General features: G+C 32.0%; 3 protein-coding genes across 5 annotated transcripts; all 3 read right to left on the reverse strand.

Annotated features, from left to right (window-relative positions):
• Positions 1–1,777: 1,777 nt before the first annotated feature.
• LOC145642054 (cytokinin riboside 5'-monophosphate phosphoribohydrolase LOG8-like) lies at positions 1,778–4,954 on the reverse strand. Of its 3 annotated transcripts, XM_081693128.1 has the most exons (8): positions 4,384–4,945; positions 3,937–4,034; positions 3,814–3,844; positions 3,303–3,402; positions 3,148–3,218; positions 2,920–3,063; positions 2,674–2,730; positions 1,778–2,124 (listed from the first exon to the last, which is right to left on the reverse strand). In XM_081693128.1, the coding sequence occupies exons 1-7, from the start codon at positions 4,501–4,503 to the stop codon at positions 2,704–2,706; spliced, it is 591 nt and encodes a 196-aa protein (XP_081549254.1). In that variant the 5' UTR covers positions 4,504–4,945; the 3' UTR covers positions 1,778–2,124; positions 2,674–2,703. The 3 variants fall into 3 exon arrangements, with proteins under 3 accessions (XP_081549254.1, XP_081549253.1, XP_081549252.1); XM_081693127.1 differs by lacking the exon at positions 2,674–2,730 and having other exon boundaries at positions 4,384–4,936; XM_081693126.1 differs by lacking the exon at positions 2,674–2,730 and having other exon boundaries at positions 3,148–3,402; positions 4,384–4,954.
• A 1,784-nt stretch (positions 4,955–6,738) lies between these two features.
• LOC145642055 (putative magnesium transporter NIPA9) lies at positions 6,739–15,286 on the reverse strand. The gene is made up of 9 exons (XM_081693129.1): positions 14,967–15,286; positions 13,682–13,780; positions 13,064–13,193; positions 10,469–10,557; positions 9,450–9,506; positions 9,288–9,346; positions 8,933–9,053; positions 8,280–8,428; positions 6,739–7,239 (listed from the first exon to the last, which is right to left on the reverse strand). The coding sequence occupies exons 1-9, from the start codon at positions 15,075–15,077 to the stop codon at positions 7,020–7,022; spliced, it is 1,035 nt and encodes a 344-aa protein (XP_081549255.1). The 5' UTR covers positions 15,078–15,286; the 3' UTR covers positions 6,739–7,019.
• A 6,297-nt stretch (positions 15,287–21,583) lies between these two features.
• On the reverse strand, positions 21,584–21,946 carry LOC145555368 (uncharacterized). Its single transcript, XM_081617113.1, has one exon. The coding sequence runs from the start codon at positions 21,944–21,946 to the stop codon at positions 21,584–21,586; it is 363 nt and encodes a 120-aa protein (XP_081473239.1).
• Positions 21,947–22,290: the final 344 nt, after the last annotated feature.

A 22,290-nucleotide genomic window follows, 5' to 3' on the forward strand; every position in this document is an offset into this window, starting at 1 on the left:
TATAAGTTTTGAATTTCTCGACTTTTAAAATTTAGATTAGACAATATGTAAGCTTTTGGACATTTAAAATTTTCACCTACTATGTATGAAGTACGAAGTATTAGATTATAATTACACGTAAGTTCGCATCAGTTTAAAATTTAAATAAGTTCATACTATATAAGTTTAGATAGATTCCGCGCAACCTCTCTTTCCTTTTCATTCATGACAATTGACTATATAATTGCAACTTTAGAATTCCATCTCTAAATTCCACCTTTCCTCTAGTAATGGAAACATAGAGGGCTCACATCCTCACCCCCTAGTTTCCCATCAAATAATTTCAGTCCTACAAAACAAACATGGAATTTGTCATTTTGACACTAAATTTTATCACTATCCCCATATTCCCATCTACTATATGGCCACTTTTAATCCATAATAATAATTCAAAAGTAAAAGGATAATATCAAAAATAAACTATGACCTAATGTTAGAAATTTGGAAGGACAATAATTATGGCAAAGTCCTAAAAGATACATGATGATACAAGGGAAGACCAAAGTGTGTTGTGGAATGAATGAAAAGATGGAAGATTCTCAATTTCTCACCTAAATTTATACCATTATTGATCTAGTAATTATAAGCTTCTATTTCACATCAATGAAAAAATTATACAAAAAGAAAACTAAGGACCCATGCAATACATTTACATTAAACTTACCACAAAAAACCCATATAACACTCACATTTTTCCAACAGCTTTCAAATCTAACACCAGTTAATTTGTCAAAATCAAATTCATGTAACTTTCAATGTATCAACTCCAATAATAGTTGTGTCATATCTCACGACATTTACACAAGAATATGAGTATGTCGAAGATTTGTCATTCTTTTTGTACATGTGGTAGTACAAATCATCTTTTAAGGGTTGTTCAAGTCTTAGGTTATGTTCACTTTAGTTACCAACCAAACATATACAAATCACACCAAACCAATCCTAATCTTGCATTTGCTTATCACCAACTGAATTTTGGAAGTACTACGTATGTATTAGTAAAGCTTATGTAATAAAAATATTTGAAAGATACGGAGCACACATTAAGATGGACCTAACAAAACCCCACTTGATAATGTCATTTTTTTTATACTCGGTATATATTAGCCTACATATACAGTAAAAGTTCAGTGAAACCAAAAGAAAGGATCAGATTAAAAAAAAAAAGAAACGAACTGAACCAAATCAAACCTATGGGGTAACAAGTTTCAAATCATCGTTCAATTTAAGATATAGGGAAGGTTCATATATTTATAAACCAGCATCATTTACTACACAAGCTTACATATGCAAAAGGCTTTTTCCCGAATTGAAACTCGTCTTTGAAATATAACAAGATTATTACTGTAGTGGTGTTACAAAAACGATTCAATTAATCGAGCTCGCATTTCAGCTCACAGTCAAATATAACTAGATTATTATTGAGAGTGAAGTTGCTTGCATTAAGATAAGCTCAACCTGTTCACTTATGCAAAATTACAACTGAAAACCTTAGAAATGAATTCTAGCTTAAATTAACATCAAGTGCTATGACTTTCACTACAAAAATAAGTAGTAGATGCTGACATGGTATAAGACTTATAACAAACTGAGCCTATCTGGGACCCAGTAAATCATAATCAACCATATTAGATATATATAAAGATGGTCCATCAAAAAAGAGCTAGGACATGAGGATATTCAACTAATCATGATTATCTACCCACAAAGATACTTAATTGCAATTAACATCAGTATGGAACATTAGATAAAATAAGTTATGCATTGACGAACATAATATCGAGGTCCAATGAGTTACAAGCAAGCAGCAAAAAGCATTTCACCAGAATCAGAAAAATCTAATGAGTAGGAAAACCAAACAAGCAAACAGGGCCTTTGTTTGAAGGCACCTTTTTTTCTTTTTCTTTTTTCTCCTAAACAAACTTTAATGATGGTTCCATCTTATCTGAATCAATCTATATATTATGTGTACCTACAATAGTTGGAGAAGAATCACTGAACATTTTGTTGGCTTGGATATTCACCCAATTGCTGCATTTGCCAGCTTTCATGAGGTGCAATATGTTGATGTGACGGAGAGAATTGCTGCAAAATTGATTTAGAAAAAAAGTTAGAACTACTTGCGTTTTCTCCAACTATTAAAATAAGTTACAGGAAAAATTAGATCACACAATGGCCAATTTATTCAGAAAAGGGAAGATAAGGGCTACCCAAGTTAAAATCAAAACCACTAAAAGTATTAATAAGTTCTAAACTTCTAATAATACCTAAGCTGTGAATTTTGTAAGGTTTGATTTGGCAATAAGCAAACACAAATCAGAAGATTTGGTCTAGTATAATTTGGTTTTATTCTTATAAGTTCCTAAAAAACGGTGAAGATAAATAGCCTAAGCCTCAATCAACGACTTGATCATATTAAGAACCATTTTTGGCATATATTCACGCTCTACAACAGGTTACAACAGGAAATTATTGCAGCCTTCTGCATAAACACATAATCCTCATCTTTGACAAAAGTACATTAAGATGTTCATCATTGAATATAGTGTCTTCTTACAAAGAGCATTAGGATAAAGCATAAAGCCGCTAACACACAGGATAATTAGATCATGTAGCTTTAATTTCTTTAAGTACCATCTGATTCATCTTGTAGAGGTCATTTGACTAATCAACCATGAATGTCCTTTTCCACTGTTTACACAGGAAAAAACATATAAAATCACACACTTTAACTTTGAGGGGTAATATAATCTGATTATGCACACATGCGACTTAATAAAATTCAGACAAGGAATACTGAAAAGAAACCAATCTTTCTGACAAAATTTCTTGATGAGGCAAGAGGTATCAAAAAAGCATGTAAGATACGAAAGCAATAACCTCCATTTTCGTCAAAAGCTCTTCCGCGTTGGGGGCAGATACTACTATATCACGCGCATCTTGTTTGATAAATCCTTCTTTTACACCGTTGTCAAAAAGTTGAAGCAAACAGTCATAATAGCCATCGACATTGAGAAGGCCCACCTGAAACACCAGATAACATAACAACAATGACAGTATGCACTTTAACTTATCCTTAATTTTTAACAAATTAAACATGAAGTTTACCGGTTTCTTGTGAATTCCGAGCTGAGCCCAGGTTATCATCTCCAACATCTCTTCCATTGTACCATACCCACCTATGAAACGATTGAAACTGTTTACACACATTGAAGTACACACATCTGTAAAGGCTTGGAACTCAAAAAATGCAGTATCCATACCAGGAAGAGCAATAAAAGCTTCAGCCTCTCGAGCCATTTCAGCTTTTCTTTCATGCATGTCTGCAACAATTCTTACTTCCCCAACAGATTCTCCAGATATCTGATCATCTCATTCACATCAAAAGCATAAGAACAAAGAAGCCCAAGTTTTCTTTTGATTTATATTTACCCTTCTAGTTCATTTTGACAATCCTTAACTAGTTAAGCATAAATGCATAATAATACTGGAAAAGAATCATAAAATATGTGAGCAATAGAACTATAAGTAGGAGTACCTAACTAACAACATAGTAACAGATATACATGCCTCCAATAGTCCAATCTATCTTCATCCCCAATTATTATAAGGAAGGACAGGGTTGACCTAAAAAACTTCCACACATACTAAACAATTTTCTTTTTTTTTTTTGGTCAAAACCATGCATCAAACAGGTACTAATGACTAAATGATTACTAAATCAAATTATCAATAAACTACATCAACTATTGCAAGAATGAAAAGCACAAATACCTCAATAGGCATGAGAGCATGAGGGATGACACTGCATTCAAGAGGAAAAAAATCAAATAAGGTAAAGAACAGAAATTCAACTTCATATTTCATGTTAAATTGAAGAAATGTTCATAAAATTACCCCAAAACATGGCAGCCTCCACTAAACACTCTCCTGGAAATTAACCCCATTAATCCAACACTTCCACCACCATAAACCAAATCCATCTTCCTTTTCACCTACAAAACCATATATTATTATGGTAAATATTCAAATTAATTCACAGTGGCATTTTATCAAACACCATATACTCACAGCAAGCAAAAATCATCAAATGGGTCAAAATATATGCATAACAATAAATAATTTACCAAATTAAAAAACCCATTTCTTAAATTTATCAAACCATCAATATACAAAATTCAATCTTCAAATAAGATGAAAACATTCATTAGCCCATCATTCAAAATCCAATTTTGGAACCATTAATGCAGATTATTAATCATTATATTGACTAATATGATTAAACATACATTTAATAAATAACAAAAAAATAAATAAAAATACAGAAAATTGAGGAGAACAAACCAGTTCATTGCCCAAATCAATGGCACCATCACTGAAAACTTGTCTATAACCAGGATTACTCCCACAAAATACACAAACCCTTTTGAATTTACTTCCTGTATTAATATTATTATCTTCCATTTTCAAGGAATAATTGTACAACAAAATAATAATACGAGTAATAATAATACAAATACAATTGATAGAATTTTGCAAAGTTTTCAAAGCATTGAGTGAGGAAGAATTGTAGATAACACAAGCTTATAAAAAATTTATCGCAAAAGACAAGTGCTACTTAGATTTCTAGATCAACCAAAAATTAAAAAGTTGGGAAATCCCAGAAAGATAACAAAATAAGAGAGTTTGGGTTGGTCTCCAAATTTTGTGACACAAAGTTAGCTTATTTATTGTAATCAAATACAGAAAAAGTGCTATTCAAAAATTCATAAAAATATAAATTGAGGGGAAAAAAAAAATTAAGGGTGAAAGGAAAAAAAAATAATAGGAGTAATAAAAAAAAAAGTGGGATTTTGAAGTAATGATGAGAAATTGGAAAGTAAAAGCAAAGTTTTTCTTTGCTACCAAAAAAATTTGGAGAAGAAGAAAGTGAGGGGTCCTCTAATACTCAATAGGGGGTTTCACAAATTAACAAATCAAAGGCTTTGGTTTGTTGATTCTAGATTTGTAAAATAGTGGAATTGTACGTTAGCAAATGTCTAGGAACCAATTCTCCAATGAGAATTTTTTATTTTTACGGATATTAGTCTTTATCTAATGCTTTTGGACGTTGTGAAAATGACATGTGGTCAATAATTTAAATTAAAGTATTGGGTAAGTTTGAATAGTACCTAAAAATCTTGGCAAAAAAAAAATGTACCTAAAACTATAGGTGATCAAAATTGACCCGTGCTAATTTGACTCTAAATTGAAGCGTATTTTGTGACCTATGTTGATTATTGGGCCTCAATCATGAATTTACTATTTAGATTTTATAGTATTTACTATAGAGGGTGCTTGACTATACCTCACTCAATCCAATTGTATTGATACAGGCAAAATATTTTGCTAGGGAAAAAAGTTTTTCTTTACATCTCGACCCATGATCACCTACATGTGGGAAGAAATAGCTTTGCTTTTGCCCATTACTAAAATTGATTGATTTTACATGAAATTTGAATTATCAATAGGCTCAAATTTAATTCTACCAAATTTAAGTATAAATAAATTAAATGACTCGTCACTCTATAAGTTGACTTATCAAGTATAACAACAATATTCAATTTGACATGACCCTACCAAGCTTAGGCTTGATTAAGTGTTCAAGCCAATCATATTGCAACATGACATAAAAGTAAACTAGGTTTCGTATCATTTTAAGAATGTCACTAGGATAAGACTAGGTAAATCTTGTATTCATATCCTTATAGTCATACACTCATACCCATCCCCAACTTCATCTTTTCTTTATCATCCTCATGGTAGGTCTAAAATATATCACCATCTCCTCTCAACCTCCATGGTAGATGCAAATTTGAACACACACTTGCCCCCATCATATCCACAACCTTTCCATACCACTAATCACTAAATTTAGACCTAGTCATACCCCATTGGGATGGGATGGGATGGGACGAATTTCTTATTCAACTCGCTCCACTAACATCCTTTTTAAGAACAGTATAAAATACTACGTAATATTAGTATTGTTTAATTTTTAGCTCCTCCTTGTTTGAGATTTTGATATTTGTGTGTGTTGACCTTGTTGCAAAGATGTGCTTTCACAAGGAAGTACAACAAAAGTCAATGTGACATTGTCACAAGACTCAAATAGTAAGGAATGTATTATGTAGTTTAATGTAACTAATTGTGGTCCCAAAAACAGGAAACTAGTACAATACTCGACATGTGGAAAATTCAATCTCAACAGAATCAACTTAGCTTTATATTACAAATTTACAATGAATGTAGCATTTTATCGTTTTACTTTTTAGGGTTGATTACATTCAACTGTCGGATAAAAAGTGGAATGAGATCAAATAAGGTTTTTAGATGTTGTAAAAATGATAATGACAACTAGTTTTACTTTTAGGCCCATTTGTTAAAGCTTTCTATTTAAGTCAACTGTTGAAATTGGCTTTAGGACTCTCAATTAGGCGGCTCGACTTTTCCTCCATGTAATATTTACTAACTTGTCACGACTAAGTTTAAGGTGAAACCGTCTCACACTACTTAATTTACACCGTAGTTGTCTGAAATCGTCTCACACTAGTTACGCTGTACCCTAGTTGTCAATATCCCAATTTTATGAGTTGAGACAAGAAGATGATAATAACATATCCTTGTTTTGAGATGGCAGGAGCAAGTGATTGATGCTGCTAAGATGAATCGTACATATAAAAATTATAACACCCAAAAACGAGAAATCAAACTCCTATGTTTGTTCCATAGGACCATAACTACAGTTGTGCATACTCGGCATATCCAGACCTGAGCTAAAAAATAAAGATAAAAATTTAAAAAGATTATACAGTTTTTCAGCAAAAATGAATACGGAAATACATGTTGGGGGCGCATTGTAAAACTGGTCAAGACTAACACTAACATGCTGCAAAAAAAGCCATCAACAGATCAAGAATATACAACAGTTCCTCTGTTATTCATGGCTTCTCCTTTGTTGGGGAAGTTAACAAATGATGCAAAGTGTTTGTATGAATTACAGCACTAGGGTTTGGATCCCTCGTTCGGACTGAATCAGGTTGCTTGACACTAAAGCTCTTGTCCAACCCACGTCGCACAGGACGCTTCCCTGACCATGGAAGGAAACGCACCAACCTTGTTGAACTCACCAGCATAATCACGCCTATAATTATAAGTAACCTGCGGATGGACAAAACAATATTAATGGTCTAGTTTATAGAATTTGAACCAAAGCACCAACAACAAAGACATTAAAATCTTCATAAACAAACTCCCTCAGTTCACAAAAAAGCACTTCATATAATTTTTTCTGTCCGTCCAACTTTCACCAATACATTATGAAAAGTTATAACCAAAAAAAAAAAAAAAATCAAAAAAAATCATATTGTATCAAAATATAGGTTCCTCGAATCTTCGTGATACTTTTGCTGGAATAAACCAATAGACAAAGTTTGACCTTGAAAAGTGAAAGGGACACTTAATCTCATTAAACAAAATCCACAGATATCAAAAGCAGTAGAAAGATCAGATAAGAGATAAAGTTTTCATCTTGAAGATCTTTATAGGACCACCAGTAAAGTGATTCTGGATGCTAAATGAATATGCATTCGCTGTTTATCAAGCTAATCTTGAAACCAACAAGGCCAGGAAAGATTAGGTGTTCCTAAACAACGCAATGGACATATTGACTTGAGAAAATACAAAACAAACACAAGCTGCTTGGAAGACGGTCATACAAATGATACAATATGTTAATATTGCAAAAGGAAATCTCATCCATAATCCATGGTAATGGTAATACAATTTCATCTTAATCATACCATATCATGAGACATTGAACGAGACTATTCTTACAAACTTACACAGATCCATCACCAATACTGCTATTTGATAGGCCTTAAGAGGTCTGCATACATAATTGTCTTACAACTTAGCTAGTCGATAGCTTCATGCTAAAATACAATCTTGTTTAAACTTTTAATTTTAAAGTGAAGGTGGGCTGTCAAATGCAGCAGAAATTAAAATTCTGGAAGACACTGAAATAGATGGGACAAGGATATACAGCCAGATTTCAGCTTAACTGTTCCAGCAATTGCAAATAATAATTATATGGCTATGGATCAATACTTCGTATAAACACCCAATGACCCAATAAAGCCATACTTGCTACTAACATATTCAAAATACTAATAAATCATCAGAAAGGATAATAGAATTACCATCCAAGCAACAACAAGAGACGGGCTCCTGGAGCAGCAGGCAAGTGCTCACCCAAAGCAAACATGCCAGCAAGTACACCAGTCACAATTGATGCTACAGCAGCACACGTGGAAACAACTATAGCCCTGCCATGCTTCAAACCCCTTGTCTGTTCAAAGAAATCAAACAGTGATTTCAGGAAGAAAGCATCAAACAAAAACAACTTAAGGAAGTCTTCCCAAATTCCCCACAAAGAATCCTTAACTTACTAGGGAATTGTGATAGCTATCTCTGATACTACAAATTCAATGTAATTGATTCATGTCAAATCATATGCTATACAAGCACCATGACTACTTATTGAGATTATGAGGGACTACAGAAAACTGAATAAAGCAGGTTCTCAAAAGTTAAAATAAATGAGAAACGTAATCAGGCATTGATACATAATGGTAATGGCTTTAAATGAATATCAGCAGTAATTATAGCATATAACCAAAAAAAATAAAATCTTGTTTAGAAAACTTTGCAGACCAAATCTCAGATGCAACCTTCATTCAGTTTCAAAAAGAACAAGAACATTGACAATCAAAGGGAAACTAGACCGAAAGACACCCAAATAAACATTGACAAGCAATTGCTATTCTTATTGATAGTTCAATTTGAGAAATACCTGGTAAACAAATCCTGTGCCACTGCAGCATACACTTATTGCTATACTAAGTGGAAGAAGCATCTTGGAAAAACCTTGCTCCAAAAATATAAATCCAAGCTTGGACACAACAGCCGCCATCCTGCAGTAATCTCAGGATCAGCATTTACTAGCAACTCTTACACCGAGAAAAGTATGTATAAGCAGATTTTCACTTTTTATTATGATTGAGGCCATAGCAAAATTATACGTTATAGATTTTAAAACCTTAAGGCAAACTAGGTTTAAAACTGAACCATATCAGTGGAAAAGGGTGCAACAGAAAAATCAAGCTCGGAAAACAACTATGAATTTCAGAGAGAGATCTTAGGTATACCCAAACAGAATGCCAGACTCCAGACCGTATATTATTTCTTCAACAACTTCAGATTGCATCTACAGAAGAAAGTTGCAGAAATGACAATCAAGAGAAATGCTCCTTTCAACAAAATAAACTCTAAGGTCAAATAGGAGGGCAATGAGATTAAAATAAAGATACCAATTCTTGTTCTCTTCGTTGCCGTCTGTAAATACGAAGCCACCCATTCAGGATTACCTGCAAGCAAAATAGTTTCAAGATTTATTGAGATATTTCACGAACACATACATAAAATGTACATGTATAAATTGACAAACAAATACTTCGCGTATAATTATAGAGAAATCGACAGTAGCTAAGATATAGAAACATGTATACGTGAGTGGTTTGCGGCCTAAGCTGTGTGAATTTTGGGACTGTGAACGTTGAATACATCTTAAAGCAACTAGTGTCCAAGAAGAGACAAGTGAATCCTCCAGAATGTTTACAACTTTAATCTAATAATATCATCATATTCTGTCAATTATATGGGCAGGCCACAAGTGGAGTTTTGAGGGAGTTTCTCAATACTGTTCATCAACAAACCATTTAGTTATAAAATATATCTAGACAAAACAGAAACACTTTCTGTTTAAAATACAGCCAAGCATTACCATTAAAACCTGAAAAATACAGCAAATTTTCATCTCAAAAGTATGACAAAGTACAGACTAGTTAAAATGTCTCGCAGAACCTTCAGCTAAGATTACTTATGAAGTTTTAGGCCAGTCAATTAGATTCAAGACCAAGTTCTAACAGAAAAACCTCTCTGCTATCACAGCAGTGACATTGAATAGAAGTGATCACCCAAATCCTGCTTGGACAGGTGCCTCCTTAGAATGATATCAACCAATGATGTAGACAGTAAGGTATGTGTAATATGGTTGAAAGGCTTCATAATGAATCAAATACATATAGACAGACTTGGTTATACTTATACCCTCAACATATTAAGAAAATATAGGTCTTTATGGGGTGCATTTGAACCTTTATAAATTTCATGCACCATAGCATATTTTGAAAGTAGCCACATTAGACCACCTACAAAGTAGACCTGATTATTTATTTCTGTTATAAAGCTGTAAGTATGCCCAGGCAATATATATACATCAATAGGCATGGCAGTCAACACCAGCTAGTGCACAGAGCAAGGTACCTACAAACAAGATCACAACAACAAATGCTAGCCAAGGAAGGTGGAAAATAGAGATAGGAGTAGCCTTCTGCTCCTCACCTCCAGCACCAATTCCTGCAATTGGAAAAAAATATTAATTAGTTTAGACTAGGAAGTTTATGCCAAAAAAATAACTCCATGCACAAACACCAATGATATCATTAAGCACGTACTCACAAGGTTCCAACCGTGGTCTGTGGAATAACAATACGGCATAAGTGCTGTGTATTGAATACTTTGGAACAAACTTACACACAAACTAGATTCATGAAAACGGGTGCTAAGCCCATGATATTTCTTTCTGTCTTACTCCAACATTGTGAATAATATTCTTGATAATCATATCTTTCTCTCAAATTTTCATCTAGAAAATTGAGCTACATCAATATACTTCCTCCATTTATTATTAATCATTTCACGCTTGCCAATGCATAACTTTGGAGACTCTAATGTCTTCAATTATTTTTTTTAGTATAAATTTACAAAACTTGACATTTTCAAAGTATGTACCAAGATAAATCTAATTAGATCCCAAATAACATTATATTTCTTTACAGATCACAAAAGAGTGCCAAAGGAGAGTGTGAATAGTGTAAAGATCTGGATAGAATTTATTTTTTTTAAAAAAAAGGAAGAATTAACAAGAACTCCTAGGTTCATTTGTCTTGTGAAGGCCTAATATATGGTTAAAGCACAAATTTTCTAGCATATGACCCCAGCATTGTGAATGACATGTTCACCATATAATTCATAGGCACTTGAAAGTTGAAACCTAAATGCATTGTTCCTGAACTAAATCAAAGTATCAAACAAAACAGAAACATGATTTTTTTTGCAATGATGGAAACAAGAATGAGACTTATGGCATGAGATGAGTAATATCTTTTCTTTTTTTGTCCCCAAGATTTTAGAATCTTATTGAACAATTACCAATCAATTAAACATGACCGTGTCCTAATAATCATTTTACATATTATAAGGAAATTCAGCTGGCAGCATAAACATTTTAATTAGCATTGACTAACAAAATTTTAAAAATCATCACCTAAATTGAACAGCTAAAACAATCAGCTAGAGGAAAGTTAGCTTCCCAATAGGCAACCATCTACAAACAATTTAAATGGTAAGGAAATTCAACAAATTTCATAGTGCAACAACAATATCAATATATTATATTTTTAACCCCAATGATGATCTCTCCTCTGCTCGTTAATCATGATCTCTCCCAACATTCCCTTATATTTGCAAACCTAACTCTTCATATCATTCTTAACTCCTCCCATCTAAGTCATCTTTGATCCGCTCCAGGCCTCCAGCTTCCTATGAGATGCCCAAGATCCCAACCCTCTACTTTCCTTGCCAACTTTTCTTACCAGCGCACTCCGGGTCTCGCATGCCCAAACTAGCATAACCAGTTCTTCCTTACTTTAAACTCAATATTCACAACTCAAATTTCCTTCCTAATATGTTTCTTTTTTTTCCCTAATGTGCTTTAAGGTGTTCCCACACATTAATTTTGCCACTCCCATCTTCCTTATATGATATTTCCCGAATGCCCATCGGACTTGACTTTGTGGTGACATCTTGGTCAATTTCTCCATTCTTCTACAAACTTGACCATGTGTTCTTAGAATACTCACTCTTTGGCAGCTCCTTACCATCCAATATTACCATTCAACTTTCTCATAATTCTAAAACAACATTCCATGTGCTCTAAGCCCCCAAGATTCTATTGTTGTTTCCATTGCTCCAATTTAGCACTACCTTCAACTTTATACAATATCATCATTTGTAATCTACACAAAGGTGCTAAATCTTTGAGTCAAGCTCAATTAGTAGTAAGCTCAACTTGAGATCAATAAGGTTTTGCTCAAAGCTTGGCTCAATGTTAAGTTGGCTCAACGCTCAGAGGCTCAGAGCTCAAAACTTAGTTTTCAAATTTGAACAAAATTTGGAATCAAACAAATATAAGACCAAAAATATTGCCCAAAAGTAAGTATTAAAATACTACCATTTGGCTTACTAATGTTATAGGCCTTAGGTAAGCTTAAGCAGTATAACTATTTTTGTATGACTGATATATTTTGAATACTTACTCTGCTTGGCTTACCCTCTTTCCTAGCACTAAAGGCTTAGTAAAATGTTAAGGTATCATAATTCTTCTGGGAAATCTACTTAATTAGCAATCTAGATATTTGAATTCTTATAATCTTATGTCAACCATTCATTGCAGTCTGCTAGTACAATCTTAGTGGGAAGCTCATAGCAAACTGAAATGTGCAGGTAAAAGGTATATCTCTCCTCCACCCAGCCACAGCTTACAACTAAACATAAAGAAAGGTTCTCAATAGTATGTATGCTAAGAGTACAGCAGTATAATGAAGGTCAATATGCATTTCTTACTGCTTTAAACTTTCATATAAGATCACTAATTCTGCTATAGAGACATAGTCCCGAGACTCCAAACAGTCAAACACTACATAACCTGATTGCTAGGTTCCAAATTCCACGTAAAAAAAAATTAAGATTAATCTACTAAAAAAAATGTTCAGCAAAGACAACTTCTACAGACTTACATTACCTATTGTGCCAATTCCGGCCAATGCAATTCCCATCCAATCTACAACATTCATTAGTTCCTTCAAATAAAAGTGGGAAAAAATGGAGAGTATAGCAAGCCCACATCCAGACACGGGTTGGATGACTGACACCTGAAATGGTTTAAAGTGATCAGAAAATTACAGACCAAGAAGTTAAAGACAATAGCTGCTGCAAGCAGTATAGTGCTGCTTCTGCTATAGTATACAATTATAAACTCAGCAAGCAACAATAGATAATAGAAACATATGTTACTATTGAAAGATACAGACCCATGCTTAAAGCAGCTTACAGATAGGTGCTAGATATCAAGGTGACAATCACAATTCATAGAAAGTTGTTTGATATGAAAGACTGAAGAGTAAATCTCAATTATATCATGAATTGTAGCCAACATTTTTCTAATTGCCCTGGACAGTTAGCCCTAGTATTTTCCAACTAAAAGAGCACAGTAGCACACACCAACGGCAGAATAAATATAGAAAATTCTATTTCTGTCACTTAGCATATATGTATATAAAAGCATACTATCTTTAGGCCATAAACAAAAAAAAATGGAGTATTTTCAAATACATAGCAGCTACTATAGTTGACAACTTACTGGAGCAAGAGATAATGCCCTCAGCATCAAAAGTGCACCACCAATATCCATCAAAAAGCCCGATATCCAAGCTCTATTGAATGCATATGTCCTGATCACCTACAAACATAGATGAGAACAAATTCTTGCTCCATCAGCTAACAATGACTACAAGAACAAATTCTTCAAAACCATCAGCTAACATCAGGCATGGTAAGTTTTACGAGCAACTAAGGTGCTGGTTCCAAAAATAAAAGTTTATGTTCTTTGAGGTGCAAATAAGGGGAAAAGGGAGGTTAATTAAAGCCCCTTCCAATATCACAGGAAATAAGGAGAAATTGCAAGACAAATGAAACAACAATGAATATGTAATTCAAAGACCAGCTACTAAAGTAACTGTATACATCACATTATACATAGGAAAGGAGCTTAGAATAAAAGTAAGGAATTAAGCATAACAGCAGTTAAAACAATAAGAAAAATGCATACAGGTGGTGGTACATGAAAGAGGAGGATAGGGCAGAGGGATTGTCCTTATTCCTTAGTAACAGAATCCTACCAACAGTTCCGCCGTGCCTCCCTTCTCCTTCAACTTCTCCCATATACCATTAATTATTTACCTTCCATTATCCTTTGAACAATTCCCTTCATTCCAAAAGGGATTGTCCTTACTCCTAAGTAATAGAATCTTACCAACATAGCTTACACACAAACATGAGAGCAATAGTTCCGCCATCCCTCCCTTCTCCTTCAATTTCTCCCATATACCATCAATTATTGACCCTCCACTAACCATAGATCGATTCCCTTCATTCTAAGCATGCCCTTAAAAGGATCAGATCAGCAGAGTTACCCAAACTTCAGAAGACCAAATTTTGGATCAAATGTGATTCCTCTCAAGTCCCAACACAAATTAGTTCAATCCTTAATCACTCAAACAATCCCCAGAAACTCTTCATTAATCACAGTTCATAGAGCTATCTAATACAACACACAAACAAAAAAAACACCCAATTTTTTTAACAATTAATAAGTTTACAAGCAATTAAATCCTCAACAAAATCCAAAATATCATAATAATACAAGATTCAAAACCCATGAAAACCCCAAATCAATGTGAATCTAAAAGAGCAATAAAACTTAACCCATTACAGCAAAACAATCAATCATCCAAACCCACAACATAATTTCCACAATAACAATCATACAATTGATAATACAATTGAAAATCTAAAAGGGTACTTAGATCATGGTACAAGAAACTAAACAACTTCAACAAGAAATCGAAAAGAGAAGGATTATGAACCTTGAGCTTGAAAGAAAGAGGGGGTAAAATGAGAGTGCCTTTCTTTTGGAGGACTTTGCCGATGTTATTGCCGGCCGTTGCCGCTAACGTAAGAAGCACGGCTTCCCACATCTGATTTTGGAGGGTGTTTTCTCTCTCCTCTGAAGAATGCGAGTGTTGTTATGTATGTCGTGTGAAGCTCGACACTGGTTTGACAATGGACGTGTCTTACAAATTCAATGTCATTTTGTATTTTCTGATTTCAGTGATTTGTGATGTTGTAATGGCGTTTTCTTGTTAATGGTAAGGTACCAACTTCAGCCTTCTTCCTTTTCCTTTTCCTTTTCTTTTTCTTTTTCTACTCTCAGTCTCTAATAAGGGCTAATCGGATTTCAAACCGGTCTAATTACTCAAGTTGAGCATATTTGCATCCTAGATACGCTCATTTAGGGGGTAAATCGGAGATTTTTAAGTTGGCCGAATAACTTCTTCATCCAATCCAAACTCTCAAGCGAGTCAGTTGCAGAGATGCACTCACTTGGGTGGCTAGTTGTACGGGATGATACCAGCACCGATATGAATCAGGTAAATAGGGTCAGGTCTTGACATTTGGGTCACTTCTAATACTAGCACATTACCCATATCGGCCTATATCACCAGTCATGTGGAAACATGCTTACAACTATGTGGACACTCATCGCCCATTGACAAGTCAAGCTCGTGGACTGACGTGTGGCACTAGCTTGGGGATTTTTATAAACTAGGTTAAATCCCGTGCTATGCACGGTCATAATTAAACTTTACTCGTACAACAAAATTTATAAAGAATGATGTTAATTCAACAAATTTATTCAAAAAAAATATTTGTAACAAAATAATAGTCTCTAATTAAATATATTGATGGTCAAAGTTGTGTCTCAACAAATGTGCAAATTCAACCATAACTTATAAAAAACGGAGGAGCATAATGTAATAAAATGATTTTGTTCAGTTGTTCTTAGAAACGTTATGTATATTTGTAAGATTTATACAAAGTACCCTACCAAAATTATTATTCCTATTTTTAATCAAAATAAATTTTAAGTCGGAGGAAAAAAAAATTATAATAATATTATGATAATCTTCGTTTTGTAACTATGTTACTATATTTGTAACTAAAAGATTTATAGTATATAAAATATATGTTGAAAAATAATAAAAAAAAATTAAATTGAGTATTATTGGATTAAATGTGTTGTCAAAATGGAAATAAGTATTATGGTAGATTATAAAATGGAAGTCATTAAAATTTGGCAAAAAAAAAAAAAAAAAAAAAAAAAAAAGATAAAAAGGCGGGAAATTTTTTTATAACATCGTGACAAGTGTCACTTTAGGTTCGCTTTTAGTATAGGGTAATTGATTGATACTCAAGCATATTTCACTTCTAAGGTACGATTTTCTTAACCTAAACACACTTGAGTCATCCTTTATACTCATATCATTCAACTTGCTAACTAATTAATCCTGAGGTCAATTACTTAATCTGCATTTATCCGTTCAAAAAAAAAAAAAATCTGGATTGATTGTCCAGTTAGGCGATAAACCATTACCGGCACAGATTTAGGTAAACGGAGTAGATCTGAAACATATATCATGTTATACAGTTTTGTTAGTATACAAAGCTACATTTGTAGATCAATCTAATGCTTGCTCATTGCATAGAAGCTAAGCACCGACAACTGATGTAATTAATTAGAGAGTTAGATTTTTGTGGAAAAGGAATCCATAATTTTTTGATACAGAATTGTATTCTCTTATTAAGAAAATTTTGTCATAACTTCAAGGATAGGCAAAATTGTCCAAGCTCAGCTCAATGTAGCTTGCCAATATATAGCTTCATCATGATGAATAAATTATTAGTTACATTACATGTTTGTGATTTTTTTAAGGAATAATTGGTTAGCTATATCAATATTCAACTAGCCTTCTGTCCCGTGCAATGCACGGTTTGTTTATAAGTATACAATATAAATAATTATTTTTTAATATATGTATATTGGAAAATGAATAATTTATAGAGGAGAATAAAAGATGGAAATTAAATGTAATTATAGAAGAAATTAAATTGGGGGAAAGTGAACAAAACAACATTCATACATGTATTGAATTTATTTTTTATTTTTTATTTTTAATATGAGAAAGGGGATTAAAAAAAAGAAAGATTAAATGAGGAGACATGTGGCATTGGGAAAAAAAATAAAATTTACATGTGGCAATATAGGGATAATGGTTTGTGTTTTTAAATAGTAATAATAATAAAGTATAGATCAGATATAGATATAGATATAGAAGTATAAATATTCAACAAATATAATGCTAATATTCAAATTCAAGACTTCGTTTCACCAAACTGTAAGATACTTCATATTTTGAGGAATGAAAAGTTTCATACAAAACTACCATAAGCAATATAGCATATTCCTCTTTAAAAAAACACCATAAGCTTAAATATTAATTAAATAAATAAATGAGCTCCTCTATAAGCCAAAATATTCAAACAATTTTGAAAGGAAAACAAATCATCTAAAACTTGGGTATGTATAAACCATGTCGGAGATGTACTCTCGCAAAGAGCATCGTCACCTTTGTAAAAAAATTTAAACCTCAAAGATGTCATATCATACACACAACACACCCAAATCATGTCCACGGAATTTCCCAAAATTCGGTTTCATCATCGGTAAAATAATAAAATAGATAGCATTCCGGTGACTGTTAGCAGGAGCCTTTGATATATTAGCAAACATTGTCGTGTTATTGCCAACAAATAACGAAACAACTCCCAAACCTTTAACTTTCTCTCATAATTTTCTCTCAACGTTAAGATTGTGGACTAGAAACCTATAAGTAGAATAGCCTAGGCGATTATCTTCATCATAATTGTCCAGCTACATTCGAGAGACTACATGCAAATGATCATCAAGCACCACCATATACATCTCTCCCATTTCCGCAAGTACATATCTAAAACATCATAATATGAATCATTAAAGAATTCGTCTTTTGGATACCAACTTTTGCAAAGTGTTTTGTCACGTAAGACAAAAGTAATTTAACTAACCATAAACACGCAACATATGTTAGGGAATTAGCCATACAAGTAATTGTAGGTAATCAAAGTAGAGATATACATAAATCTTAAGAAACCTAAATGGAATTATCAAACAACAAGGACTAATTAAAGTGATAATTAAGTCAAAGTTTGAGGCACTAAATTGGAATTACAAAATCACAAGGCCAACAAAATGATTTTTTTTTTTAAAAAAAATTAAAAATAAAAACTTTAGGTCACTAAAGTGGAATTATGTAAATAACCAGACATCAAAGAGGAATTATATCAAACGTTAAATAGTTTCCATAATTGAATAACAAATCAAACTACTTATTTCATTATCTGTAAGTGTATGATAAAGACAACAAAATCAATTTTTTTTTTCTTTTTTCTTTTTATTTTTTTGAGGAATTTTTACCATCTATTTACGGAGTATAAACCTATACTAAAGGCGAAACCTGGAATGACACTTGTCATTTCCTGTTTAAAAATTTTCCCGCCTTTTTTTCTTTCCTTTTTTTTTTGCGATATTTTAATGACATTCATTTTATAACTTACAATAATAGTTATTTCCATTTTAACAACATATTTAATATCATTATACTCAATTTTTTGTACATATATTTTATATTTTAGGAAACTTTTACTTACATAAATACTAAGATAGAATAAAAATAAGGTATTATAATATATTAAGATTATTATAATATTATCAATATCAATTTTTTTTCTCAAGCTTTCATCATTTGACAATAAAATTTATTTTAATTAAAAAATATCATGTGATAGCATACTTTATATAAATCTTAAAATTATATAACGTTTATAAGAACAAAATCTATAAACCTATACTAAAGACGAAACCTGGAATGACTCTTGTCATTTCCTGTTTAAAAAATTTTCCGCCTTTTTTTCTTTCCTTTTTTTTTTTTTTGCGATATTTTAATGACATTCATTTTATAACTTACAATAATAGTTATTTCCATTTTAACAACATATTTAATCTCATTATACTCAATTTTTTGTACATATAATTTATATTCTAGGAAACTTTTACTTACATAAATACTAAGATAGATTAAAAATAAGGTATTATGATATATTATTTTCCAAGATTATTATAATATTATCAATATTAATTTTTTTTCTCAAGCTTTCATCATTTGACAATAAAATTTATTTTAATTAAAAAATATCATTTGGTAGCATACTTTATATAAATCTTAAAATTATATAAAGTTTATAAGAACAAAATCATTCTATTATAGTATACATAACATATATTGGAAAATTTAATATAATTACTCTAATATTTATATGATTATTAAAAATAAATAAAAACTCCTACTACTCACTAAAAATATATTAAAAAAATTAATTACGAAATATTGATTATTCTAAAGCAAAATGAAATCAAATAAATTTTCATATTTATGTGAAAATGTGTTAATAATTTAAGGATAGATGTATATTAATTCGCAAATGGGTACAAATTTAAGCTAATATTTTAATTTTATTATATAAAACCTTATAGCTTCTAAATTTATATTATTATATTATTTTTTTCCAATTCAATAACCTTTACATATTTCAGTATTTGGTATTGGTATAAACTAAAATTCAAGTTATTTTGTTGCAAATAATTTTTTTTAGATAAATTAATGTTGAATTTACACCATTATTTGTAATTTATTTATTGTAAAATTTAATTATGACCGTGTATGGCACGGGACTTAACCTAGTTTACTTTATATTGCAAGTGATTATATTATGTGTACTTGTGTAGGGAAGAACCTTCAATGTAATCAAATTCTTAGACGTCTAATTGCTTTATTGCATACTAAGTAGTCCGTACGTACATTAAATGACTTGCTCACTTGCTGTGCATATACTTGTACAAGGTAAACTTATACATCCAACTCTCTTCAAGCAAACCATCTTTGTCATTCTAGCTTTATCAAGCCATCGTCGAGTTCTCCACAGTCCACGTACAAGCACATTTGAAGCTAAACAAATAGAGGAACACATGTTTATATATACTTTCTCTGTTCTTTTTTACTTGACCTGTTTCTTTTATCGCGCTTGCCAATGTAAAAATTTAATGATCAATAACTTAAATTCTTCGTAAGTAAAAATTATAAAAGTTATATATTATGATAGTACTTATTGAGACGAATCCAAAAAGATCATACATAAATATATTTTTCCTTACATATTATTTACAAAAGATGGTCAAATGAGGGGTGGTGAATAGTGTAAAAGTCAAAGCGGGTCAAGTAATAAAAAATGGAGGAAGTACTTAGTACTAACATCACAAGTATCACAGACTTTTACAATAAGCGTACAACTTATTTTTGTTTATGAGCCTACCATGAACACTAAATGAGAAGAAGAATATTATTATGCTGAGACACCAACAACATTCCAAACCCTATTGGACCCGATGTATCTAATCAATAGGTCAACTCTGTTTAATTGTATAGCATGTTGCCTGTATGTTACATGACAATCAACATAGGCATAATTTTAAGCCGTACCAACCTGTAGGGGTTGCCCGGTTGTGGAGTATAGTCCGCCATCACCTCCAAATTATACATGATGATCCGATCTACTTAACTAGTAAATTATAAGTCAGTTATTGAACAAGTATACTTCATAAATATCTCTAACTTTTAAGGGATGTTTTGGAACGGAAACACTTTAGATCGAGTAGATCCCTCGTCTCTACCACCCCAAGTTTACGTAGTGAGTCACCTGCATTCCGTGCATATCAACCGATGAGACTTAGAGGAATAGGTTTCTCCCTCACAAATGTAAAATCTTTAATCACTTCTTTGTAATACAAGTTTGTAACACAATCATTATTAGGGCAACATAACATTTGTGTGAAATAAAAGGGCACTACCAAAAACCTAAAAAGCTAGGAAGCCGTACTAAGAAATTTCATGTCCTACATTATGACACATTTCCTTGCAACACCCTCTATTGCAATTAAAGATACCACATTTAATCTGCATATCTTGAATGAAAATGAAATTAGTGATATAATTATAATTTTAAGATGTAGCATGTCCATTTTAGGGTGGATTATTTAGTTAGAGATGACACCATTTCTTGAAGAAGTAAATTCTACAATATTTCTTGTTCTATACTTCAATCATACAAAAAAATTTATCAAACTCCCAGTATTGTAAGCGCATGTCAACTAACTTAATTGGTTGAAAATCAAGAGATAAAATCAAATCTCGTCAACACTATTTCCTATAAGATAGTATCTAAACCACAAATACAATAAACTCGAATTCCAAAACTAATGAACATGTTAGAAAAATCATGAATTCAACTACTAAAATTGGCTAATCATATGTATATATAATGAATGTTTTAATTTTACAACATGCTTTTTTTTTTTTTGAAAGAGGAAAAAAACACAAATACACAATTTTTTGCATTATATAGGCAAACAACAAAATACAAAATTTAAGATTAAAATGGCAAATTAATAAAATTAAAAACTTACAATAAAATCAAACCAAATCATAATTAGTCACCAAAATCCATATAACAATTTCTCCTTTAACCAATTGAAGCTCCTCTTGAATGACCCTTTGACTTTCCCTTCAACAGTATAAGCTCTATAACTTGCAACCCTTTTCTTCCTCTTAAACTCTGGATCACTAAAGCACCAAACTTTCGAATTCGAAAACGTTTTCGATTTCTTCAGCTTATTATCAAATTGATTCTCATAAACATTATGATTGTTGTTATAAATATCATCATTGTTATGGTGATCTAAACTGTAACTTCTTCGATCATTCCAAGTATTCTTACCGCCACCGTGATAAAGATCAAGCTGCAAATTATTCGTTGTTCGCTCATACGATGTTCGAGTTTGGAATTCAGCAGCCATGGAAATTTGTGGGTTTTGTTGTGTGGTTGGGAAGAAGAAGAAAACAGAGTATGAGGAGAGAGAAAAGTCTTTGTATGTGTTTTTATTTGATGATCATGTTTTATGAAAGTTGGTTAGTGGGAAAAATAAGACTAAGTAGTATAAAAAAGCAAGCTAATTCCAGCATTTACGTGTTTTATTTTATGGGCTGGAAAAGATTTTATGTGTTAGTTTTTATGCAATTATTGTTATCACAATTTTTTTGTTTTTCTTAGGTGACTTGGTCAAAGGGTGGTGAGGAATTTGTGAAGGTATTGTTGCGACTTTGGACTTTGGGTGTAACATTAGACTAGAACTAAGAAAAT

Source organism: Chenopodium album, chromosome 8 (genome assembly GCF_948465745.1).
Source record: "Chenopodium album chromosome 8, dcCheAlbu1.1, whole genome shotgun sequence".
NCBI classification, from domain to species: Eukaryota; Viridiplantae; Streptophyta; class Magnoliopsida; order Caryophyllales; family Amaranthaceae; genus Chenopodium; species Chenopodium album.

Excerpts from the sequence above, each read along its gene's own strand:
- LOC145642054 (XM_081693126.1), bottom strand. The coding sequence starts at position 4,503 with ATGGAAGATAATAATATTAATACAGGAAGTAAATTCAAAAGGGTTTGT. Across the intron at positions 3,845-3,936 it reads GGAGGCTGCCATGTTTTGGG|TGTCATCCCTCATGCTCTCA; the intron begins GTAATTTTATGA and ends TCTTGAATGCAG. Across the intron at positions 2,125-2,919 it reads AGCTTTTGACGAAAATGGAG|CAATTCTCTCCGTCACATCA; the intron begins GTTATTGCTTTC and ends TCAATTTTGCAG.
- LOC145642055 (XM_081693129.1), bottom strand. The coding sequence starts at position 15,077 with ATGTGGGAAGCCGTGCTTCTTACGTTAGCGGCAACGGCCGGCAATAAC. Across the intron at positions 13,194-13,681 it reads GGGCATTATCTCTTGCTCCA|GTGTCAGTCATCCAACCCGT; the intron begins GTAAGTTGTCAA and ends AAACCATTTCAG. Across the intron at positions 7,240-8,279 it reads CTCTTGTTGTTGCTTGGATG|GTTACTTATAATTATAGGCG; the intron begins GTAATTCTATTA and ends GTCCATCCGCAG.
- LOC145555368 (XM_081617113.1), bottom strand. The coding sequence starts at position 21,946 with ATGGCTGCTGAATTCCAAACTCGAACATCGTATGAGCGAACAACGAAT.